This window comes from Trachymyrmex septentrionalis, unplaced genomic scaffold (assembly GCF_001594115.1).
Source record: "Trachymyrmex septentrionalis isolate Tsep2-gDNA-1 unplaced genomic scaffold, Tsep1.0 scaffold132, whole genome shotgun sequence".
Classification (NCBI taxonomy): Eukaryota; Metazoa; Arthropoda; class Insecta; order Hymenoptera; family Formicidae; genus Trachymyrmex; species Trachymyrmex septentrionalis.
In genome coordinates, this window is record NW_017304461.1 from 61,964 (window position 1) to 78,524 (window position 16,561).

A 16,561-nucleotide genomic window follows, 5' to 3' on the forward strand; every position below is an offset into this window, starting at 1 on the left:
ACAAAATATAATATAATATAAAGTACCTAAATAATATAATATAAAAATGTATTAAAGAAATAATACACAATAAAATAATGTAAAATATATAAGTTAAAGAAATTCGGAACTGATATCGTTTAGATATTGTGAATATATATATAATATATATATATATATATATATATATATTATATATATATTCACAATATCTAAACGATATCAGTTCCGAATTTCTTTAACTTATATATTTTACATTATTTTATTGTGTATTATTTCTTTAATACATTTTTATATTATATTATTTAGGTACTTTATATTATATTATATTTTGTTTATTTTATTTATTATTTATTCATTTTTTATTTTTTATTTCATTGTTATATATTATTTCGTACCATTTAATTATTTATTTTATTCTTTTACTTTACTTCATGTTAATCATTTTGTGATTAACAGATAAGATATTATGAACATATCGTGTTCATAATTTTAATAAATTTCGGGCACAGGATCAAAGATAAAAATCAGAATGATGGCATGAATTAATTTTAGTACTAGCCGAGATGAAATATTTCACTAAGTCCCTTCTTCCAGGTCCCTTCTTCCCTTTATCTCGCCGATAGTATCGTTCGGTACAAAAATATATTTTTAAACACAGCAATTTGGTCGACTTACTCGGCCATGGCTGGCTAATGTGCCACTAACCCAGTTAGCCGGAGCAAGTCTTTCTTCTTGAAGAGAGGGATCTGCGCCTACCTGGCATATACACACGCGTCATGTATATACGCACTGACACTTGTTTACGTGTGTGAAGTGGCCGCGTACACGATGCATCCGCGTGCGGTCGCGTGTATACGCGTGCATGTAAGCAAGTGCGAGTGTGATCGTCGGATCGTATCGGCCAGACCTACCTACCTATTCACCGTATGAACGTCCACTACAAACCACGTCCACTACCATCATACTTTGCGGCATGCTTCGCTTGCCTCACGGATTTGCTCCTATTCATTTTCCTCTTCTCTCTCCCTTAGCATCCATCTCGAGGAGACATTAGAATTCCCCGTAGATTTTTTTTCTCTCTTTTTAACTCCCTTTTTTCTCTTTTAATATTCGCATGCGTTCCTTAATGAAATTTTCTTTACATCTTTATATACGTAGAACCTTTTGTTCCCTTCTATTGTTTGTCAGTAATAGTTTAATTTTTAATTTAATTTAAATTAAAAAAAATAGTTTAGTGATAATATAGTGACTATTAAATTTTTATAGTAGTATAATATATTTTTAAAAGAAGTAAAAATAGTAGTAGTTTTATTTGTAGAAGTAGTAATGTAATTGATACTAACTTGCATAGTATTTTTATTTCAGAGAATGTGGAGACGTCTTTAAAACATTTCTTGGAAGTCTGTGCTGCATGGGAATTTATTTTACATATACGATATATAGTCGATAGCTAATATATATATAGATTTAGAGTTTATATATATATATATGCAATATTTATATCATATATTCTCTTTTATAAGAATATACAATAGTTTATATAAAGCATGTAAAATAAAATAATATTGAACTCTTAAGGAAATAAACATATATAAGAATGAAGATACTTAAACATTTTAAATATATGAATCACAAATGAAGATGTAATGTAAACGTTTGTTTTTTTTTACAGTGAATATGTTTTTCCATAATATGCCTATTCCTATTCAAGTTACCTTTATAATCTGCTGCTAATCGATATCCTTCCTGTGTTCCAGGGTGCCACAGCTTCGCTGGTGGTAGCAACAGTTTCGACAGTAGAAAGAATTTCCATCCGTCGTTTCCTCCGACTCCGAACTTTTCTGAGCACCAGCAGGTATCGCAGTACAGCAACAGTGATTGCCAGGTTGGGCCTTCATTTCAAGTCACATGCCAACAGCCATTCAACCACGACGGTAACTTTCAGGGTTATCAAAATTCGTTGTACAATTCCGGGTACCAGTCGTTGAATAACACCACAAACGTGTACGGTACCAACGTCCCAAATTCGTCCAGCTGCTGCAATCTTCCATCGGCATCAGAATCTTTCAAAAATATTTTGCCGGAACATACTGTATTAGCGCTGTCGTTGACGCAGACAAACAACGCGCAGCCACAGCTACCTGGCTACGCGTGTCCCGAAAAGCGCAGAGTTCGTATCGCCAGGCCGTTCCCAACGACATTCACGACGTCGCCCACGTCGACGAATAATACGCGTAGCATCACCGCTACCAACGCAGCGTCGACCGTCTCTAACGTGCCGTATGAGCCGTTACCGTTAACGTACAGTTCCTTAAACTTTTCAAGGAACGAGACGGAGTTTAACGGCGTAAGTCCTGAAGAGCGACAGCAGTCGTGCGGTGGATCATCCTCGTCGTCCCGATTCATTCCGGTTACGAGATATAACGTCACGGCAAACACACTGAATAGGAATCCTATTCCAGTCCTGTCGAACGCCAACGTAGGTATCAGCGGTAACAACGCCTGCGTGGACAGGAACTGTTTCTTGAAAGAGCACTCCCTGAAGACGGCAGTGATAGAAGAACAACATAAGTTGCAACAATCGCAACAAGAATCGCCGGTGGTACCACATTACAGGACTAACAACGTAAATTTCTTCTTGGAAACGGGTCCAACGGTAAAGGAACAGTCCGCGATAGATACAAACGTAGCTGGTACCATTGCTGACCGTAATCGCAGCAATTTCAAACAGCAATCCTTCTGCGCGGGAAGAAGCACCAGCGATCCATCGCTGGTGAAGCACGCGGCCTTGCCGCATTATTTAGACACCATTTCGCCAACATCGGACATCGTAACGGAGATGAAATACGAGACACAGTCAGGACCACCGGCGGCACCGCCGCATCTGACTTCATCTGGTGTTGAGCCGCCTCATAGTAGCCAAGGTTCCGGGATCGTGGTGGGTAATTCGCCAGCTGAGATTGATAGTTTGCTGTTACCATGGACAAATGGACCAGAGTTCCTGGAGGGAGGAGTTCCAGATGCAAAACAGACGGCCGTTGGATTTCAAGACAACTGGGACTCAATCCTGGCTACGACAGTCTCCGAACAGACATTGCCGGACGTGAAGCTGCTCCCGCTTCCACCTTTTACCAATTACACGGGGCATCTTCAAATCAATGGCATCCCTGGGCATCACTATCACACAATAGCCTCGTCTGGTCAAAGATCGTCGATTGATGTGCCGTCTGCCTCCCCCACACCATCCTCTAATCAGGAATTTTTTGAGTCGCCTGTAGTGTCTTCAAGTACTCCATGTCCGCAGGCGAGTCAGAAACAATCTCAGCAGCAACAACAGCAGCAGCAGCAGCAACAGCAGAATCATCAACAGCCGCAGCATCATCATCCTCACAATCAACAACAGCAGCAACTACCACAGTCAACGCAGCAAATAATTTATGAGGACATGGACGATATAGCGCAGATCATCGGATCTGCGATAGCCGATACGACCGTTCCAGGCAATGGAAATGGACCCAGTTCCGAGCAGGATACAGACGCTTCAAGGGATTGGATAGATATCGCTGATTGGATTACGGATTGTTCACCCAAGCCCCAAGAAACAACTTCGCCTAGTACATTCGCGAATCAAATTTATGTGACAACGACTCCGACAACGCAGACTCAGCAACATGCTGGTTCGGCGTTACAAAATTTGCTCACGCAAAGCTCCACTAAGCCCCTTGACTACGCGCCTTTACTCCAGGCAAGGTTGCAACAATCTGGAAATCCCACAAATTTACAGAACGCTTCGTGCGGTGAAACCCCCTCGTCAACTAGCCCCTTTCCACCGCTTAGCCCGCCTAATCGGGTATCTACATCTTGCAGTCCCGAGGATATTCTGCATTCGTCTTTTGCCACGCCCTCCCACCCCAGAAAGAGGTCGCGATCCTCCCCAGGCTCTGGGGGCTCGCCCTCAAAGAAGGGTCCGACCGCCGGTGCTGTGGGGGTGCAATACGGAACGGAATCGGGTTTAATGAGCGGCAAGGATAAGCCAATACATCGGTGTCATATCTGTCAAAGAGGTTTCCTAAATAAAAGCAATATTAAGGTACACTTGCGTACGCATACGGGTGAGAAACCATTCAGATGCGATGTATGTAACAAAGCATTCAGGCAAAAGGCACATCTTATTAAGCACCAACAAATTCACAAAAGAATTGGTAGGGATTAGATTATTTTTTTCAGTTATTTTGGAAACACATTTAGGATGATAGAAAATAGTCTACAATAGTTAAGTAAAATAGATAAATATACAATACATAATAAAAACATTTGAACACATGGAATATATAATACACTGAAGTACGTTATGTACTTATGATGAAATATGTCAATTGTAATAAATAATTGAATGAATAATGTTAATCATCGGAATCAAAATAAATATTGCAAAATCTGTATCTTTAATAGCTTCAAAAAGTAGTCTGATAAAATTGCAATGACGAGCTGCTTGACCATTCAAGCTCTAAATATCAACGAATCTCGATCAGAAATAACAATACAGAATAAGATAATTGTTATTCTCTATTGTTATGTCCCATTGAGTATTCAATAATGTTTGGAACTCACGGTCCAGTAATGCATTGCGTTAAAATTGTATCAGACTACTCACAAGTACAGACTAACTCACATGTTACGTATTAAAGATACAGCCGAGTTCTACTAATAATTTATATCAAAATGTGATTCTCGATTGCTTAGCCCGATGCCTGAATGGTGAACAAGTGATTCTTGAAGGGGCAATAATGAAACAGTATTATTGTCTTCAACATTGACCAGCTTCAAGAATGACTTATCTGGAAATATCTTTGATAATTTCGTCGATGCATGACTTCTCAGTGCCGTCATTCGCAAACGCGATTTCGCTCCGGATTCCGTATACGCGATATAAGAATTTCTAGGAAATTTTACTTATACATACATCCACAAATATCTGTATATGTATGTATATAAGAAAAATTTCATGTATAAATATATACATATATAAATATTTATTTATATATATCGACAAACAGAAAAATTTAAAAAATTTTTAGTTAGCATTTTTTTCTTTCTATTTTTTTGTTATGTGATAATTTCTTTGACAGCTAGAAACATATGAGCGAATCGTTGACGACGGTTAGTTTTTTATCTGAAAATAATTTCATTTTACTAATTTGATTACTGTGTTACTATAGCGGCTGTACTGTATTATACTGGTTTTCATCATACCTTCGTTATGTTCGAAGAGCAAGAACAGTGAGTAGTTTCTTGGATCTTGGGCGAACATTACACAATCCAACAAGTGATATCAATTCAGTTAATTGCGGCATCTGTATCTTACGAGGAATATTTTAACTAATAAAATTTGTGATATTAAGCTTGGCGCGAAACAAGCTGAATTTGGAAATTTTATTATTTAAAATAAATTGTATCCATGTATATTACTTAGGTTATAGCTGATAATTTTAAAAATAAAATCTCGGTCCCGTCACCTCAAATATTCAAGTAAGAAATGTTATACGAGACTAGCAATTTTCTTCGTTTTCTTTTATTGTATAATATTTAATATAACGCTGCGTTACATCGGGATACAACTTCTCGATATAATTCAACGTCAGTGAGCGCTATAGGGTAGAAGAAAGCGAAGGAAATGATTAATTCAATATTATGACGCAGTCGGGCGCGTGTTGCTCGCGCTCAAGATGTACCTAAACTCGAATATAGCGTTAATGAATAGCTTCTAGTTTTCTTTTATTTATATTGCTTTTATTTTATGCTCTTTCAACGTCCTACTCCCACTTTATTTATCTTCCCTCGGTACTTTACTCCGCGTACCTTGTAAGATAGCCGTTTTTATTTAAGCTTCCTTCCCTCATCTCCTTTTTATCTCTCTCTCTCTCTCTCTCTCTCTTAGCTTATGACCTCACACCGTGTGTAAAATATTGTACGACAAAATATTTAAGGCCATTCCACGTAAAAGTTTTAATCGTAGACATAAGACTATAAAATGCGATAAATTGATTGGCGCCGAGGCAAGCGATAAGTCACGTGATTGTCTTCCCGTTGATTGATCATAAGGATAAGGCGTTAATCATAATCTTTCGACAAGACGAAAACTTGCGACTATGGTTGTATTCAAAATTTACTGCCACCCTCCAAATGCTACAGTTTATGTTATGTGAATAGGTTTTCGGCAGTCAATTTTGGAACACAGCCTATGATTACGGCTTTGAAGTTACGACGTTTCACTCGAGTTGCTTCTGCGTGGAGAACGCGGCAATGCTTACAATTAGCTCCCCGATCAGTAGTCAATCAATTTAACGTTTTTTACGGTCTTACGATTAAGATTATGACTCTTACGTGCAATGGCCTTTTAACTGCACTTCCCTCACGGTCCTGCGATAAAAGGATCTATGTACGGGTCTCTTTTTTTCCTGTAATATTAAATTGAAGATGTATACCCATCAGCTAAAATGTTGCAACACTTTTTTTCCCGATGAGTTTCGGAATGCAGTTACCGAGCGAATTCTCTCACTTATTGGTCCAACTATTTACATTTAATCGCTCTACGAGAATGACTGAGTTCCGAAACTTACCGAAAAAAAGTATTGCCACCTTTTAGCTGATGAGTGTACATACGTCGTTTTTTTGAGATGCGAGTTTTCGATGGATCGACGGATAATTTTCGCAATAACAGGGACTCACGGATCTCGATGTTAGTCGTCGAGCTCGCGGATACTTGCTGCATACTTGATGCAATTCTCACGCTACTCGATCCTCGAATTCTCGTTGCTGCTGATCACGGAACATAATTTGTATAAAGTCATATGCATTGTACATGTGCATTATTTATGAAAACTTGACTATGTTCAATTAAATGATTGTTACCGCAATACAATCTTGTCAATTTTCTCTCGTGCTGATACCCTTCTTACCCGGACCATTCCTTCACTCTATATCTCTTTCAGGCATTCTTCGGGTCTCTCGACCAGCAATTTCGTAATAATCGACTTGGCAGCGGCGTTTTATTAAAACATTGATAATATTGCACAGCAAAAATAAATAATAGCTAAAAACATTATTCGTGGCGACGGAAAGTATAACGATAAACGCATAACGTGTACATTTCTGAGATTCGAAGATGTAATATCATAATGACACGTAGGATTTTAATGTAAAGCCTGCATATGGAATATGGATCACAATTGATTTTTTTTCAATTTACCGTTACGTTTAAGGTGTAATAAAGGCGAAGTAAAGGTAAAAGAGGCATGAAGATCCGGGTGCGTCCGTCGCATGCAATGCGGTTTCTCGTGGGATACTTGATCGCTCGGCATCGTAAATACGTTCTTTCCGCGGAATTTTATTGTTCGAATTGCAATTAAATTCGGGATAAATTTGCACGTCACGGTGTTCGGTCAAGTCGCACACACTGTCGACGTTATCGCTGTTATATGGAATATATAGTATATCGCTAGCGGTGCTCGGGGAATTTATTTTCGGATAGTCATCGTGGCCGTCAGTTTCCGGAGCTTTGGACACGAGTGTCACTCTGAGGCAAACAACAGGGCCAAATTACCGACCTGTAACAAAGGACGACTTGAAAAGGGATCTGGAACAGTTTGCGTGGCGGTTTGTCCTGACGTTTGCGCTCGGTATATGGACCGCGGATTATTGTTGAATATAATGATATAACGGGTTTATGGTCCCAAAGGTTATACAGTCCGTGCGATGTTGTCTCTTCGGTGTGGAACAAGGAGAGACATAGATTCAGAAGACATAAAGATGCCGCGAAAGAGATGAGAAGAGAAAGAGGGAGAGAGACATGGATCTTTTATTTCTGCCCGACAATGAGACGCGAATGGCTCTTGTGATCGTACACGCGAATCGTAAACAGAGGTATGGTCACAATGCGTCTAACTGTACTGTTGATTAATTCACGTAACATATAAGGCACAAGAGTATCGATACTTGGAACAAATATAACAGCCGCGCGTAACAGCGTAAGTAATTGCAAAACAAATAAGGAGTGCTAGAAAAAATGGCGTAAGACGGATAATTGAGAGAGCACGTCGCCGTGAAGAAGATGCAAAGCAGATGATTAAATAGCTGTAACGGCAGATGCAAATAATTAGAAAAAGATGACGTTATATGGAATAATAGCGGCAGTACTGTGAAAGATAAATTACTGGAGATAAGTGCGAATCCTGAAGAGAGTGCGCTGCTCATGACGTTCTATTAAAAAAAAAAAAAAAAAACCGGAAAAAATCAGGACGAGTGATGTGCTTTCGTAAGTATCATTTCACATATTATTTCGAGATTACTGCCGACTAGGAGCGTGAACAAAGAGGGGATGAAGATGATGGACCGACACGTCGATGACTCAAACGAGCGGAGGCTAAACCATCAAGAGGAGGGAGGAAACTCGTGGTACCGCGGTTCCCATGACGTGCCCAAGTCGGACCAGTGACCCAAATTTTTCGGGCCCACTCTGGCGAAGGTTCGTACCCACAACCTTCAACATCGGACCTCCTCTCCCTCTCCATCACGGACATGTGTAAAAGGCTCTGAGATATCGATTCATCCTGTGGCGTGACGATATCGGATTGCCGTTCATCGATGTTCGTCAGACGGGGAGAGATAGAAGAGAGGACGAGAGGAAGAAGATAAAGAGAGGGGAATAAATTTTGTGTCGGACTATATATGTGCGCTATATTGAATACGCTCAGTTAGTGCCTTTTATTAGTTATAATGATTGTGTAATTTATTTGCGGGATGCTGTATGCCGCGTCGTATTCTAGCGACCATCTGTTAGTTTAGTAGCCTAGATATCTGAGAGGCGTATGAAACTTGATACACTGCTGAAAACAATTAGCGGAACACTTCTTCGACTGAATGTATGCATAATATATATCTGAAATTTCGAATATTTTTTAGCATATAAATCAGAACGTCCTCGTGTAAACATATTAGGTACTTTAATTTCTTAGCTTCTCTATAAAATGATGATTTTCGAAGACTTTTAAAGGAATAATCCTAATTATTTTCAGCAGTGCATTAATCACTGAATTTGAACGAAAGAAAGAATTCTTCGCGAGTAGGATTTTTGTGCAACAAACATTCAAACAAAATGTAAAATTATCTCTCGATAATTAAGTGTCCTTTAGACACGATTTGTAAAAGAATTTGTAGGTAAATTTTGTTGCGATTGCAGATCGGATAATTATACGGAATGCGCCAAGTATCTCTTCCTTATATCGCGTGTAATAAGGTAATAAAGTATTACACAGTCATCCTCCCTAATAATCGCCGCCGCGAAATTAATCTGCGGAAGAGATTTCCGTCGCGTTTCTTTGATATACACAAAACTTCTCTCCGTGCCCGTTATACCCGTAATACTTTCTTCGAATCCTCACGAGCGGGACAGCCGCGTCAAGTCGACATCCGCGATATCCGATGGTATGACTTTTCGGATGAAAAGGAGCGTATATGCGTGATCGAATCAACGCCGCGTGCCTATTGCATCTGCCGCGAGAGGATTTCATTTTTATTATATCGCCGGCAATATCGGGAAAGACGCAACCGGATGCAACGTGGAGGACCCGGCATCAATTACGGCCGTCAAAGGAGACAATGGACAATTCTCTCTTGGTGGCGAGTGTGCACGGTGTCGGTAGGCAACAGGCGGCGTGTAAGTTTTTATTGTGGAACCTCCTTAAAGAAAGTCTTTCACCGTGTACGCGAAGGAGGAGCGCCGGAGTGTCGTTGTCGGCCGGAGAAGGAAAAGGAGGAGGAGGATGATGAGGTGGTGGTAAGAGAATGACGAGGAGAGAGAAGGGCAAAGAGGAACGACGAAGGAGGAGGACCATGTTATACTACTTTGGTATACTTCGTCGTCGGTACCAGGCAGCGATGTTCCACTTACACGGCACACTTTGCAACTCGCCTCGCTTCAGGATCCTGAAGAGTGGGTCTGTCTATCCTACGGTTCCGATCGTGCGTCGTTAGCTGTATATAACTCGCGTATATACCGCGCGCAACACGAAATGCCTGCTTCGACACGAAATTCGTGCGAGACGTTAGCAAATACATTTCTTTCTTTCTTTCTCTCTTCTCTTCTCTCTCTCTCTCTCTCTCTCTCTCTCTCTCTCTCTCTCTCTCTCTCTCTCTCTCTCTCCTTCAAAGGACTCGTCTCACAATAGGAAGTAGTTCCTATGTTTTAAGCATTTGAGAAATTCAGTCATTGGAATAGAATGTAATAGTTAAAAGAATAATAAATAGCCCAAATACCAAACCTATGCTCAGGATATTATACTTAATGAGAAGGAATGTCATAGCTAGCGGTAATGTAAAAGATTATAGACGTTTCCGACATATTTCTAAGATTCCTTACAATTACAAAAATAAGTATCTTTAGAAAAAAATTTGTACCGTAAATTTCCATTTTTTTACATTCGATCAAATCTTTTCCCCGACTTCTCAATTGTATATAAAATTTGCGCTGATCTGTCGGTTTTGACTCCTCTTTTACAGAAAATTTATAGAGCAATGTATATATCTTTTAAAATGAAGCGCATAAGTAAAGTAATAATAATATTCTTTTTCTAAACAAAGTGGAAATCGACGTATCGTTTAATGTAACTTCCTTGCTTTACATCCCATTATGATATCAGTTTCGGTAAATAAGTAAATACTTCCGTTTGATGTAGGACGCGTGATCTCAATATAGCGAGAGAGTAGGCGTGTGATTAAATACACATTAGATAAAGACATACAAGACAGTGTAAAAGTTACACTTTTCCTATAGAATATTACATAAATATATTTGATGCAAAAACTTTACGTCTCAAAAATTAATATAAATATTAATGTATCCTATAAAGGTAACTATTTTTCCAATAAAAGTTCTTACACGACGTTTTATCTCGGTATTGTTTTTTTTTTTAATTTTAATATACATAATGTAATATAATATGATGCGATAAAAAAATATATTTTGGATAATAAATAATAAATATAAATTTTGAATTACACAATAAATATTTTCTGCTTTCTCGATATATAGCTAGGAATTGTACGGCTCTACTAAACCCATGCCGTTTTATGTGTTACACGTGCGCATCTTGGCGATTACACTCAAACTAGGACAAGATGAAAATCGACATACTTGCGATTATGTGCGCAAATTTGGCTGCATCCGTCGAGGCTCGCTGCGAGAAGGCCGCGATCGCGAGGAATCGTTTATCCATGCATAAATGTTCAATGACCAATCTTTCACGAAATGCTAATTCAAATAAAATACCATGTCATAATCGCGATGGAACGACAGAGATTTTCGGATTCCCGTTGAGAAATCGAAATGACGTCGAATCGCTCGTTTCAAGTTCGACACGCTTTCGAGAGTTTAAGGAAAGTCTTGCGACATAAGGTCGTATCTATGTATATGTGAAGATTACAAAGCCAGAGCCGAAAGGTAATACCGACGTGTGAAATAATATCAGTATTGGTTGTCCACACTTTTAATAAGATGATGACATATGCATTAAATGCACATACGACATATCATATAATTATATAAGTATAATTACATTTTATAATGTATATAATTATTGTATTTTATAATGTATAATATTTTTGATATTTTATAATATATGTATGTAAAACGTCACGATTGTATATTTATTTATTTATGTAGACATTATGTATTGTTTAATTTATACGAACTGCAGCTCTAATCATCGGACAATTTCTTATGGGTTAAATTGCACTACAATGTTAACACCAAGCCAATTCTTTCGGATGTAAATTTATGTCAGCTTCTTCTGTCCGCTGCCATCGCGTCGTGAACTAATTCCAGATACACGTAAAAAGATTTGCATGAATTTCTTAGCTACCCGAGCGAAACCGGAACACTTTTAACCCACGATTATCTCGTCAATTTTCCATCTCTAGGATGAGTTTCTAGTGATAAACGCCAAAGACAAATTTGTAATATAATCCACGTCATATAATAACGTATTATGTATGGAGTATGAATAATAAACACACGTTTACACGTCCTATTTCTTTTTCTTCCACCAAAGAAAAAACGATCATTCAAAATTAAGAAAAAATTCTGAGTCACAGGTAAAGCTCAGTTTCCGTTAGACGCTTAATAAGTATTTCAGTAAATCAGGCAGTTTGATAATGAAAATGCAATATGCTTAAAAAGATGAATAAAAAAGATTGACCGTGTAAGGAACGTGTATCACGCAAACCGCGTCTTGTTAAAAGCGTGTTTTCGATTTGGGAGACTGCGAGGTCTCCTTCGTGTCTCTTCTCCTTTCGCTCATCTCTCATTACCATCGAATGCGCACGCACACTGTGTCAGGACGAGGAAGGAGAGGAAGAGCTGGAACGGGGTACGGAGAGAGAATTTCGCAAATGGACGAATAATTAAAGGCGATTCGGATCATGTGAGTGGTACAGTTCACACAGTTACATCTCTTCTCAATGGACGCCGTTGGTGGGTACGTGGTTGGCAGGTGAGCAGCGATGCACACATGTCTCTCGGCCCGAGTAATGGGTTTCACGATTCTCCATTCCCGTGGTAAAGTTCCCATCGTCGACGTTGGCGTATCGCTCGCACTTTGGTCCTCACGAGGTGCGCAACTTCTCGCGAGATTGTGTCAAAAGATACGCGACGTAACATAATCCAGGAGCAAATAGGCATGGTCCTCCGGTCATCGAAGACTCGATTGACAATTCGCTAATACGCTAATTCGTTACAGATTAAGAAAATACAGAACTCGGTGTCAGTTGAAGAAGGTATTTTGATTTTTGCATAATGTGAACGCAGATATGAGATGATAAATATTACTTATTGGAGCTTCGTGTACTGAAAAACAAAAATACTAAATTTTAATAAATCATTTGTTTGAACAGTGCCAACTAAATACTAAAGATATATTTATTTAGTATAAGAATCATTAATTTGATTTAACTATATCATTTCTTTTTGTTCAGTAAATATTTATTTATTGCAACTAAATGTTTATAACTGGCGCTGCAAATAAATATTTATTCAAATTTAGAATTTTCTTTTCAGTATGAAAAAAACATTTTTCAATTTTGATGATACCTTATTTTTTAAGAAATACTTATTTTTTTTTAAACTATACTTAGAGTTTCGTTATTAATAAAATGTTTTACTCGGTTTTACGACAGTACGACGATCACGCGCACGTGTTAGAATAAACATAAAGACAGAAAAACGTACTATACATCGTAAGAAACAGTTAAGAAAAACATCTATTATAACTCTGTCGACTAATAATAACTGTGAATTATTAATCGTGCAGTAATTTAATATACGTTACGTCAGACGCCGTTGGTTGATGATTTTTATGGTAGACGGTATTAAATCATCCCGAAATAAATGGCACGCTTCAATTGATGATACTAAGATTTCTTTTTTTTTTTTCTGCAGCATACTCGATCGCGAACGGTCTTGACAACAGCAAAAGGAAAAGAGTAAGAGAGAAAGGAGAAGAGCTGTACAAATGAAAAAGAGAAGTACAGTTAAGAATTCGTCGCACGTGGAACTGCTATATCTAGCTAGCTGTTCTTGCTTTTATCTGATGCTCTATTTCAATAGGAATTCCTAATTACCATTGTGTACTCCCTTCCAACTATGTTTCCTATGAATCGGTATGTGCATCGATGAACGAAGTGTGTCGTCTTGCTATTAATTGGTATTGATGTACAATGGTATCAAATTTGCGATTTAAAAATTGGTATCGATGTGATACTGCAAAACTCTTCATTGACAATTAATTAAATTTCTAGTTATTTGTTACTTCCTCAAGTTTTGATAAATCCAAGGGAAACGTTAAACTGCAAGAATCGTAAGAAAAGAAGACGCTTATGTCCGTTTTTATCAATGTAAATTAAATTTAATCTTGGTTCAATTTATTTTTCATTTTCTAATTGTTGGAATTAGAAAAAGATAAAGAGTTGAGTGTCATCGTACTGTTGTGAAACAAAATAAAAAGGCCATTTTCTTTTATATTCTCTTCTCGGGAATATTTTAATAACGAAATTCTAGGTGTATCTTTTAATATATCTTAATAAAAAGGTAAGATATTAATAAAAAAATAGTAAAGTCGAAATTAAAATTAACCTACATTGATGGAAACGAGCATTAGTGGGTTCTTAAAAATTTCGATCAAGAATTACTTTAATTCGTTCACTTTTTTAACGCACTAGAAATAAACGATCGACGGGCTTTCGTGTGACAGGGCTGAGGATGATGCTGCCGCGCACAGTATGACGATATCATGATTTATGAGAGTTATTACGATTCGAAGTGATTTATAACGCGACTCGTGATAGCACGCGATTCCCTGCGTAATGATAAAAACAACGATTCGTTATTACCTGTTACTGGGAAATGCGATTAGAGAATTACGCCTTTCATATGTAAACGCCTAATAAGTATCCACCATTCAAACTGTCTTTCCTTTTCTCTAATGACTTGCTCGATTATTCTATCTCTCGGGTATCAAAAAACAAATAAAATATCTCAGATCAGTTGTGACAGATGAGTATCGCGTCGTGGGCAATTAATAGAAAGCTGTTCGGTGACGTTCGTGTTTCGTTTCCGTTTAGCTATGATAATTGATTCAACGTGCCCACACGTCGCGTATGATTTTCGTCTTCGAGACGGAAATCATTTTTGACAGAATCCTATAAGATTTCACTCGTGCGTGACCGTGACGGTCGTCGTGATGCCAAGAGAAATCGAACTTGATCGTTAAGCGAGTCGCGAATCGCGAGTTCGGCCCATTAGCCGCGTTCGAGTCTCCTCCAGCCACATCGAGGCCCCGAAGACGAGTGCGAAGAAACTCATCATTAATAATGATCGTTGCGATAATCCCTCGTTCCCAAAATCAAGCATTTTGTAGTATACAAACTGCGTGTGTAACACAATTCACGATATCGATTTCTTAAAAGCGATAAATTATACATGAAATGATTTTGCTAAAGTATCTAAAAATTTAGTTAGATATACAGATCTAAAAATGATTTTGTTAGATCATCAAAATAATTATGTAGGACATTAAAGTTGATTGTTAGACTGTCAAAACTGTTTGAATTGCTGGTTACATTTGAACGTCCTATATAATTATTTCTATGGTTCACCAAAATTATTTTTAAATCTGAATCTAGGCAAATTTTTAGATATTTCAACAAATTAAATCGCCTCTCGTCAAATTCTCTTCATGTACATCAATCTGCGTATTAATGACTAACAATGCGTTCAAAATATTTTTTGGAAACACAGCTATTAATTTAATGTTAAATTAAATCTCCTCATAAATCTAAAGACGAAAGAACTGATTTACTCCATTCGCAATTTTCGCGCAAATACAAGCGTATGTCGTAAACAGCATTAGCACAAAATTTAGATGAAACTAGAGGGAAAGTGCAAAAAAAGACATTTCCAAAAGCTCTCTTTCCAGACACATCGCGGTTTCTCTCTTTATCTTACTCGCACGCGTAGTTTCCGAAGGAAATTTAATTAATAACCGAATAACGCAGAACGAGCAATGCACGGCGTTATCGTGCAAAAATAGGAAATCAAAATAAACGGAATGTAGAATCGTATTATATAACGTCCGAGATCCTGTTTGCCGAACGGCGAGCGTGGCATTACGTTACGGCGGAATTCCGCGGAGAGAATTTCCGCGTGCGTCGAGGGAGAGAGGAAGCCGCCCGTAAATCTCTCTCTATCTCCTTTTCTCTCCGATCGGATCTACGCAGATCTACGATCGATCATCGTATCGGGCTTCGATCCGCTCGGAGGAAAGGTGCACCGGCAGCTTGGATAGAAAGCCTTCCTTCGACGTTGGTGTGCTAGCGCAAGTTGCCGCGAGACTCGTTTATGCCGCGCGCGCGCGTGTGTGTGTGTGTGTGTGTGTGTGTGTGTGTGTGTGTGTGTGTCGCGTGCGTGTATATCGGCTCGTCTTTACTAGCATAAGTTAAGCGCGCGCCGTGACTCTCCCAGGCTCCCCCCGTGCTGGTGGGACCTTGTTTCATGACCCACATAAAGCAAGGCCGTTAACACTACTCACGACTCCGTACTTACACACGTACGAGGAGCCCGCGCGAGGTGCGCTCCGCGCTCTATGGAGAAGGCTCACGTGTAGTGTGTATGTACCCCCCTACCCAGATAGCGCGGCACCCATCGGACCCCCGTGCGAGATGGCCCCGAATTCGTACCACCTGGTAGGATCGCGGCTTGTATACTTGGCGCGGGAGCCGGAAGATAAGGGACTTGGGGATATGCCTCGTTCAGCTGGTGTGTCACTTTTAAAAGCGACGCGATTAAATCGAGAGCTCTCTGACCCGGTCGTTCTTCTTGACCCATTAAAGACCGTAATTAAAATATACGGAATTTCAATTAAGTCGCAATTGTATTTTGTTTCTGTCTCCCCGCGAATTCATGGCAGAATTGTAAAAACGAATGACTCTCTCTCTCTCTCTCTCTCTCTCTCTCTCTCTCTCTCTCTCT

At 38.8% G+C, this 16,561-nt stretch overlaps 1 protein-coding gene across 1 annotated transcript in view; it reads left to right on the forward strand.

Moving 5' to 3' along the window:
* LOC108757075 (uncharacterized protein DDB_G0283357) overlaps positions 1 to 4,361 on the forward strand; it is a 19,757-nt gene extending 15,396 nt beyond the window's left edge. The window contains exon 3 of the mRNA XM_018501396.1: positions 1,740 to 4,361. Coding sequence (XP_018356898.1) covers positions 1,740 to 4,195 — 2,456 coding nt within the window. The 3' untranslated portion in view covers positions 4,196 to 4,361. The remainder of the gene's footprint in view (positions 1 to 1,739) is intronic.
* Positions 4,362 to 16,561: the final 12,200 nt, after the last annotated feature.